We start from the raw sequence: 10,000 nt of genomic DNA, 5'->3' as shown, positions 1-10,000 counted from the left end.
ACACTGTACAAACACATTGTCGCTTTTGAAGCTCTCACTCAAAATATTTTGTTTCTCAACTTGTAATTACGCCGATCAGATCACAGCCAGTTGACACCAACAGAAACATTGTTTGCGGTTCCTTGCTTGAAAACTCTGGCTTTTGGAGATGTTTGTTGGAAACGTGTTGTTATCATATTGTGTGACAAATAAGACGTGGCCATTTTGACATGAATGTAAGCTGAACCAATAGATAAAATCAACAATCACTGGAACCTATGTGGCCAAACTATGAGTGATAAAAGAATAGGATCGAGTAGATTTACAACCAGTTTTTTGTGACAGTGCGAGTGTCAGATACCTGAGGTGATCGAGTTGTGACTGTGAGAATAAAAACCTTAAAATCATTTTGTGAATTTTGGAGAGCACTGAAGTAGAGCGGACATTCTCCAAATGTGGCACCTCCGACGGGACCGCTATCTACATGGTTGTGAGTATAATTAAGTCCTGTATCCTTTATCTCAAACCTACACCGTCGACGGAGATGGAGAACGCAAAAGGAAAACTGCATACGAAACTTATGCAACTAGAAATCCATGCAAAGAGAACGGAGCAAGTGCTACATTCAGGATCTGTAGAAGCTATTGAAAGACATACGGGAGCATTAAGATCTACAATATCTCAAGCGGACGAGTTAAAGCGTGCGTTGGAAGCCTTAAAGATAGAAGCAGAGGAAGATCTTGGTGACATAGGTACGTGGAATACTATGATTGACCTTCAGTCAATGAAAGCTGACGAAGAAGTGGGGAAGCTTCGCAAATGGCTCGAGAACAGAAGACATCAAGAAGAGACGGCCGCGCGTGAAGATCAACTTAACTTTGAGATGAAACTGCATGAACAGAAGATGAAACTTCAGACCGAAATTGTCACGCAAGCGAGCCACGAGGGAGGCGGGTCACCTAAACAAACAGAAGCGAAGCTACCAAAGATCGAAATTCAAAGATTTGAAGGCTCTAACTTAGATTGGCCGAGGTTCTGGGGTCAGTTTACGGAGACGATCGACAAGGCCGAAATAGCACCAATCAGTAAATTCACCTATTTATGTGGGCTACTGGGTCCCAAGGTTAAAACCGCTGTGGAAGCCTTGCCGTTTACAGCAGAGGTCTACAATAGAGCCAAGTCGATTTTACTTAGCAAGTATGGGAAGGAATCCGAAATAACCAAGGTGTTCGTCAAAGAAATAATGGCTCTCCCCGTCATCACAAGCGCCAACCCTAGGAGGATAAGCGAGTTTAGCGAGAAATTGACTTATTGTGTCCAAGCGTTGGAAACTATGAATAAACTCAGTGAAGTTAATGGAAACGTACCGATGACATTGGATAAACTGCCAGCTATTCGTGGAGACCTGGTACGAACGGATCCGGATTGGGAGAAGTGGAATTTCGCCCAGTTGTCAGAGGCAGTAAGACTTTGGACAAAACGAAACCCGATTTAAGAACGGGAAACATCAGAGCAGCCTAATTCGAAACGTGACCGCTCAAGGAAGCTCTTCCAAGCACGTGGTGGGGATGGTAAGCCAAACAAATGCGTTTATTGTGGTGATGTGACGCATAGATCATCTCAATGCCAAAAGATCTCAACCGTGAACGAACGAAAGCAGTTTTTGGCAAGAAAGCAGCTATGTTTCAATTGTGCAACACCGAATCACCGCGCCGCGGATTGTTTCAGCAATGTTGCGGGAGCGAGCATTGAGAGCTATTTACTGTGACAGGACTAGCACTTATGAAGCACTTCTAGAGAAAGCAAGACTTCCAACGTTATGTAATCGCAGGCTCCAGGACATGGCCATATTTATGTATAAAGTTAAGAATAATTTAGTTCCATCATTTATTTCTCTTTTTAGTTGTGACATGAGTAGGTACAATCTTAGGAATACAGACGATTTCTCCTTACCAAGATGTAACACCGTTACATATGAAAGACATAGCTTAAGGTACATGGGACTTTACATTTGGTTGAAGCTTCACAAATGAATTAAAATGGCTGACTCCTTAATTGCATTTAAAAATCAAGTCAGGGCCCTTGACCTATCAAATGTTACATCAAAAAAATAACTGTGAAAACTGCAAGTTATGTAAAACTTAGCTTTTACTAATTTTATATTGTTTGTACATAGTTTTACTACTATTATTATTAGCTTAGTCTAATTAGTTTTAAGTAGGTGTCCCCAATTAGTTTTTACTTGTAAAAACTAGAACAATTGACACGTTAATAAAGTTATTATTATTATTATTATTATTATTATTATTATTATTATTATTATTATTATTATTATTATTATTATTAAGACATGCTTACATTGTCACAAACGTCATCACTCTTCGATATGTGATCGTGAACAAACGAACAGCGGGAACCAGACGTTGTTGACAGCCAGTGGAAACAATAAAGGCATCATGCCAGTTTTGACAGTGAAGGTTGATGGTATTATGTGTCGCGCGTTGATAGATACCGGCGCGGGAAGCTCATATGCATCTGCAAAGCTATTGGATCTTCTAAAGAAAAAGCCAAGTGAAACGAAAACAAAACGTGTAGAAATGCTAATGAGCTCCAAAGTAACCAAATTAGAAGTGTACGACACCGTCGTGGAATCTTTAGACGGAAATTACCAGATGTCCGTGAAAATGACCAAGGTGAACAAAGCTGAGCTGTTATCGATTGACAACCCAAATTATGGACAATTGATAAATGAGTACGCACATCTGCAAGGAGTCAAAATCACAGACAGTGACGCAAAGGAACAACTTCCCATACACGTCGTACTAGGAAGCGGGGAATATGCGCGTAAAAACTGAGACAAAGCCTCAAATTGGACAGGATGGAGAACCGGTGGCAGAGAAAACTAAACTATGAGTCCGGGATCAGAATTTGACCACAACACGATGCTGCTCACGCAAACATCACAGAGTGACTACGAAGAGTTATGCAGGATGGACGTACTAGGGCTTGCAGACACACCAGAACATGATCAAAGCATGGTGCACGCAGAATTTAAGGAACAACTGCAGCGCTCACCGGAAGGATGGTATGAAACCGGACTACCATGGCAAGGCAATCATCCAGAACTGCCAACAAACAAACAAGGAAGTATACGGCGCCTGTCAAGTCTGGCCAGAAAACTGCAGCGCATCAACCTCACCGATGAGTACGATGCCATTATACGCGAGCAACTCCAGAACAACGTTGTTGAAGTCGCACCGGAAGAAATCGTGGGGAAAGAATTCTACATTCCACACAAAGCAGTGATTAGAGAAACGGCTGAAACGACCAAGATGCGCATAGTCTATGACGCTTCTGCAAGAGCAACGCCAGAGTCACCGTCGCTGAACGAGTGTCTTTATCCTGGTCCTCCATTGCAAAACAAGCTTTGGGACATACTAGTGAGACAGAGAGCATATTCTATAGCTGTGACCGCAGACATCCAGAAAGCCGTCTTACAAATACGTATCCGGGAGTGTGAACGTGATGCATTAAGATTCCATTGGAGGAAAAGTGAGCACGGGAAGTTAGAGATACTGTGTTTCACTCGTGCACTGTTTGGTCTAGCCCCATCGCCCTTCCTGCTCGGTGGCGTAATCGAGGCCCATTTAGATGCTTGGGAAGAACGAGAACCTGAGATAGTGGCAGAGCTTCGACGCAGCTTGTATGTCGATGATCTACTAATGGGTGGACAAACTACAAGCCACGCCCAGCAGCGAAAAGAGAAAGCCGTTCAGATATTCAGCGACGCAACATTCCAACTCCACAAGTGGCATTCCAACGTCAAACAGCTAGAGGAAGATACAAACCTAATTGTCGCCTCTGCAGAGCAATCATTTGCCAAACAACAACTAAATGTTAAACCAACTGAATCGAAAATGTTGGGACTCAAGTGGGATAAAGAGCAAGACACCTTAGCGGTAGTGATACCCGAAGAAGAAACCCAGCCAACGAAGCGAGGAATCCTGGGAAAGATGGCTAAGATTTATGATCCCTTAGGCCTGATTGCACCATTGACACTCGCTGCAAAGCAGATCTATAGTGAGTTGTGTATTTGTGACCGTCCAGATGAAAAGGATGCTTAGACCATTTCTTCCCAAACGCTGTTTAAAACAGTGTTTCAAACAACTTTAAACGCATTTCAAACAGTTTCAAACATGTTTCAAATGCGTTTGAAACAACAGCGTTTCATCGCGGTTCAAAAACAAGTGTCACATTTCATTGCGTTTGAAACAGAAGAATTATCATGTGCATAATTTAATTATCAGTCGGTTCTTCTGCATGAATTGCCTTAGCAGTCTTTGTAAGTTTTGTCAAATATGAATGAATTTCACTTTTTTTTCGAAACGTTTTTGAAGCTAAATAATTTCAAGATATTTGAAATGGAAATGAACGAAAATGCGAGTGTCTGTTTCTTCGCTAGGATGCCCGAGGTTTTTTCTCTCCTAGAGCGACGGAATGGCGAGTCGCGTAGCGGCGAAAAAAACCGGTTCGCTGTTAATCTTTTGTCGCCCAAAAATAGCAAAAGACCTCTGGAATTTAGGGAAACCAGAAACCCTGCTTTTCAGGAGGATTTGAGCGTAGTGGATAACGAGGATATTTTAGTCAACCGCGGGAGAGATATTTCCGATATTTCTGACACGTCATTGTCATGCAAACACATTACTTTTAGTGAAACGTTTCTGCCCAAGGCTTTAACGACACTGAGAAGATCTTGCTAACTTTAAGAGGTAGGCTTTTCGTCAGTTAAAATAATGCCTTCAATATTTAGAGATAGGCGCTTTGCTTTGGAAACAGCGTTTACGTTTTTTACAGTGAATTGTCACGCGTGACCCGGCGGAATCTGCAAGATCTCTTCGTGATCTCCGAAATTTGATTGTAATCTCGGAAGTCTATCACAAAATCTTGCATGAAATTGCAGTTTTTTCTAAAAATTAATGCGCTCTGTGTCGTTTATACGTTTAAAATGATTCTTTTAAGGAAATTGAATCACAAAGTGTACTCTGTTTTAAAATGAAGAGAACGCCCACAAGAATTCAGAATCTCAACAGTCGAACTTGAATTCTTGTTTCAAGTATTTCAAAATATTCCTGTGACCGAGTTTATAAGATCGACTGTGAATTTGGAAAGTGGTTTCAATGGCAGAAGTTACGGAAGTTCTATGAGGATTGAAATGTTGGCTTGAATGGAAGCTACTGATTCTCCTGAGGGTAAGCTTTGTAGTCACGCAAACGGCTTCGGAGTTGCTGGTGCATGGTATTTTTCCCGCTGATTTTGTTTCATGCATCACTTCCACATGCACACTTTTACACTTTTACACGCAAAGCCACGTTTTATGCATTGAAATGTCACTGGCAACGCAAACACAAGGCAGACAATGTTTCCACGGCTATGTTTCCATGATTAAATTTTCTACGCGACTTTTATTTCACACAACAACCCACAAGGTGTCAAAGCAGTTAGTTTACGCGGAATTTTCGCTCCTTACTTTAAACACTATGTCATTATTTCAACAGCAATATATGCTCCTTGGCTTGTTAGGAAAAGAAAAACTCATCCACGTTGATTTCTGAATAATTGATAAACCAGTAAGCTTCAATAAAGCAAAATGGTACTTTTAAGAAACTAATGAAACGGAAAATTACTCTGTGCATTCTCTTCTGAAATAATTTGCTGCGACAGTAATAATTATGTCACTGTTGACAGATGTAGCACAGGTTGGCGTTTCAGACACAGATAAACATCTTTTCCTTCGTTTCAAACACCTTGGGTTTCAAACAGTTTCAAACGTGTTTCAAACGCGTTTCAAACAAAAACGCACTTGAAACGCTTTTTGGTTAAGCATCCTTTTCATCTGGACGGTCACATTTAAGCCAAAGCACCATGGGACGCGAAGATTAACGGAGCGCTCCTACAACGCTGGAAAAAATGGGAGGAGCAATTACCTCGTGAACCGCAAGTACCGCGACCAATAGCAAGTTATCAAGAAGAAATACAAGCAGTGGAACTACACTCTTTCGGGAACGCATCAGAACGAGGAGTAGGCACAGCAGTCTATGCAGTTGTACGCCAACCATCTTGGAACACTCAACGATTAGTGGTCGCCAAGAGTCGACTTGCCAAACAGGGGCTGACTATACCACGCCTAGAATTGATTGGAGCACACATGGCTACCAATCTGTTGATAAACGTACGCAACGCTCTAGATAACTTGCCCTCCACAAAGGTGTTTGGATGGTTAGACAGCACCGTCGCACTTCACTGGATCAAGGGAAATGGCCAGTATAAACAGTTTGTCACGAATCGAGTTGCCAAGATACAATTATACAAGGAGATCGAGTGGAGGTACGTTCCCACGGATGAAAACCCCGCAGACCTAGCGAGCAGAGGGGCTCTAGCTCACTCAGTACTTTGGCAACAGGGACCGGCGTGGCTCCAGGACAAGTCTGAGTGGCCAATCAACCCAGTCACTCGATCGTCACCAGCATCAGTAGTTGAAGCCAAAGTCATTAGGGCAGTGCTCAACCTAGCGAAAACCAAACCAGAACCAGACAAGTTCGAAGAACTCATCGAACGCACCAGCTTGCGCCGAACCTTAAGAGTCTGCGCATGGATCAAGAGATTCATTCATAACTGCAAGAATAAAGAGAAGAAACTTGGGCCCCTGCTTACAGAAGAAATAGAGGACGTACGTGGTTGGTGGATTAAGCGAGTCCAACGGCGAGACAAAGAAACTACTGGCTACCCTCAAATTAGCGAACAACTCAACCTGAAACCCAATGCAGAGGGAGTGATGACTTGCCACGGCCGGATACAAGGGCAAACTCCGATAAACCTACCCAGCAGTGAGAGGTTTACAGAAAAACAGGTCCATCAAGTTCATTGCGAGACGCTGCATGGGGGAGTCGCTCTGACAATGGCCGCAGTAAGAGAGAGATACTGGGTACCGAAACTTCGTAGCTTGGTCAAATCGGTCCGAAGCAAGTGCTATGGTTGCAAGAGATTCAGTGCAACTCCGGCAAGGAACCCAATACCTGGTCAGTTACCGGAAGATCGAACCACAGTTGGCGGGGCATTTGAAGTCATCGGCTTAGATTTCGCTGGACCATTGAAGTACAAAGAGGGAAAGAAAAGTCAAGGAAACGCCTATCTGGCTATCTTCACTTGCAGTCTTTCAAGGGCTGTACATCTAGAGTTAATAGCCAGCCTGGAGACAGACAACTTTATCGCATGTCTCAAGCGGTTCATCGCTCGTCGCGGACGACCGCGTGTCATCTATTGAGACAATGGCGTTACCTTCATCAAAGCTGAGAATTGGCTACGGCAGTTACGAGACGATGAGTGTGTCCATGGTCTTCTAGAACAACACGAGATCAAATGGAAATTTAACTTGAGCCACGCCCGTTGGTGGGGGAGTCAGTTTGAGAGACTAATTGGAGTCGTGAAAGCTTCCATGCACAAAGCAATTGGTGGCGCTACTTTAACCTGGTCTGAGCTCAGTGAGGTGCTACTCGACGTTGAAACCCAGGTTAATCGCCGTCCATTGAGCTATGTGGAAGATGACGTCGAGTTACCAATTTTAATGCCCGCGACCTTCTTGTACCAGGAAACAAACCATTTGCCGGAAGAGGAAACGTGGAGGATAACAGATCGAGACATCCGGAGACGTGCTAAGTATCTGCGAACCTGTAAGGACCAAATGTGGAGTCGCTGGCAGAGGGAATATCTTACAGCACTAAGAGAAAGACACAACCTGACACACACAGTGACCAAGTTCCAACCTAAAAAGGGAGATGTCGTCATTGTGAAAACCGACAACAAAAACCGTGGAACATGGCCTCTGGCCATAGTGAATGAAGTCTACCCGGGCAGCGACGGCGTCATACGCGCAGTCCAACTCAGAACCGCTAAAAGCATGCTGGAGCGTCCAGTACAACATTTGTACCCATTGGAACTCGAGTGTGGCCTCAGCACTCCAGTGGCAGACCCGCGCTTAAACCCACAGGCTCAGGATTTCCGCCCTAGAAGAGATGCAGCAGCAGCAGCAAGGTTGCGAATGAAACAAGTTGTGGATGCTGAACAGTGTGAACTATGAACAGGAAATCATACAAGTTGCGGGTGTTGAACAATGTGAAATTAGGACACTAAATCAGTTCGTGAAAACTGATCCATTAGCAGTAGAACGTATCATTATTTGTTTTCAGAGAATCAATAGACAGCCTGAATTGCGAACTTTAATTTGAAATCGTTAATAGGAAGTACAGTGGCGTTGATCAAGGACTGATTATCATTTTGTTTCCGCTCATGTGATTCAAATAGCTCAAAATTCAAATCGTGTGATTGAAACATAAATTATCACATATGCTTCGATAGCGAACCATGTGAGGGGAGTATGTGTCGGAAACATGTTGTTATCATATTGCGTGACAAATAGGACGTGGCCATTTTGACATGAATGTAAGCTGAACCAATAGATAAAATCAACAATCACCGGAAATTCTTGTGTGGCCAAACTATGAGTGATAAAAGAATAGGATCGAGTAGATTTACAACCAGTTTTTTGTGACAGTGCGAGTGTCAGATATCAGAGGTGATCGAATTGTGACTGTGAGAATAAAAACCTTAAAATAATTTTGTGAATTTTGGAGAGCACTGAAGTAGAGGGGACATTCTCCAAAAGGTGATTGATGAGCAGGGTCTACATTGAAAAATAATTACGTTTATTGAGGGCATAGGTGCCTGCTGTCTGGAGGAATCCCCAAAAAGGTCAATCAAATGGCTCGCTGCTGCTAAGAGTTGATGCGCCAGAAATGAATGAGATTATGATTCAAATAAGCTTGTATTGTGTGGGCTGTTTATGTCAATGCCCGCCTGAGGTCATGTATGGTTTGTTATGTGATTTTGACAGATGTTTCTGCAGATGAACAAACTGAGCTCTTAGTTGCAAGTAAAAGGTTTCCTTCTTCTTGCCTGGCTTCTCATCGGACGAAAGGTATCTGACCTTTAATGAGCACGATAAAAAATCGATGCAAGAAAAAATATATTATACAATCGTAAAAATAAATACGACCGAAACATTGTATATGTTGAGCAAAAAATTAATGAGCTCTTTTTGCTCTGCCCAGCGTGATTTTAAAATGGATTACTTTATTATAACTGTCACTCCATTTCAATGTGAATATATTAGTATTCCTCTATGTTAACTTGTGTTCGCGTTAGTTCTTACTGCTAAGCACTGTGATGCACATTTTGTGGGAATTTTTCTGTGAAAACAAACTTTATTTGGGGTTTGGTGGAAAAACCGGGGCTCAGTTGCTGGGGTCTGTGGAAAACACGGGTTGAGGGCAAAAGGTACACAACGCAACCCTAAACATTGATTAAAGCTAACCTTAGCCCTAAAAACTCTTGTTTAGGTCTAATTAGGCCTAAGGTTAGCTTTAATGAATGTTAAGGGTTAGGGTTAGGGTCACCTTGTGTTTTCCACAGACCCCTGCACCCTGTGCCCCGTCTTTTCCACCAAACCATATTAAACAGAAAAAAACAGGGAATTTGTGTAATAAACAAAAAGTTCATACTCCGGAAACAATCTGAACCCTGCTTCTAGTCATTGATGCTATGATTGGTCAAAGTACAGTGCAGCTCGGAGATAAGCGAACCAAAATATACGCAAAAAACGCGCATACGCAAAACGCGTAAACGCGTCAAAAAAAAACGCGGATGCGCGTCTACACATACGCAAAAAGGCTCATTAGTATTTATGAGCTCTCCCTTTGTCTTTCTTTTGTCGCCTTGTCTTTGTTTTTTCTCAATCGTTTCCGGTGTGGTGAATGTGAAAATAATTTGCGTGTTCGCTGGTCGGTGCGTCACTAAAAGAGCAAAATATATCACCATATGCTTATTCTAATGGCACAAAGTCCTTCTGGCTAGATATTTGTGCTTTAAAGCCAAAAAAATCATCAAGTTTACTTTTGGAGAAATGTAA

The 10,000-nt window shown here is 42.6% G+C and overlaps 1 protein-coding gene across 11 annotated transcripts in view; it reads left to right on the top strand.

Moving 5' to 3' along the window:
* The window catches only part of LOC137999357 (uncharacterized), a 194,280-nt gene that overhangs the window by 154,390 nt on the left and 29,890 nt on the right, over positions 1-10,000 (top strand). For 5 of the 11 annotated variants that reach the window (XM_068845356.1, XM_068845192.1, XM_068845225.1 and 2 more), the window contains one exon: positions 8,927-9,010. The exons of the other annotated variants lie outside the window; for them this stretch is intronic. In XM_068845356.1, coding sequence (XP_068701457.1) covers positions 8,927-9,010 — 84 coding nt within the window. The remainder of the gene's footprint in view (positions 1-8,926; positions 9,011-10,000) is intronic. 11 annotated transcript variants of the gene reach the window in all.

Source organism: Montipora foliosa, chromosome 1 (genome assembly GCF_036669935.1).
Source record: "Montipora foliosa isolate CH-2021 chromosome 1, ASM3666993v2, whole genome shotgun sequence".
Classification (NCBI taxonomy): Eukaryota; Metazoa; Cnidaria; class Anthozoa; order Scleractinia; family Acroporidae; genus Montipora; species Montipora foliosa.
The sequence above is the reverse complement of the archived record's forward strand: the minus strand, read 5'-3'. Positions and strand labels throughout refer to the sequence as shown.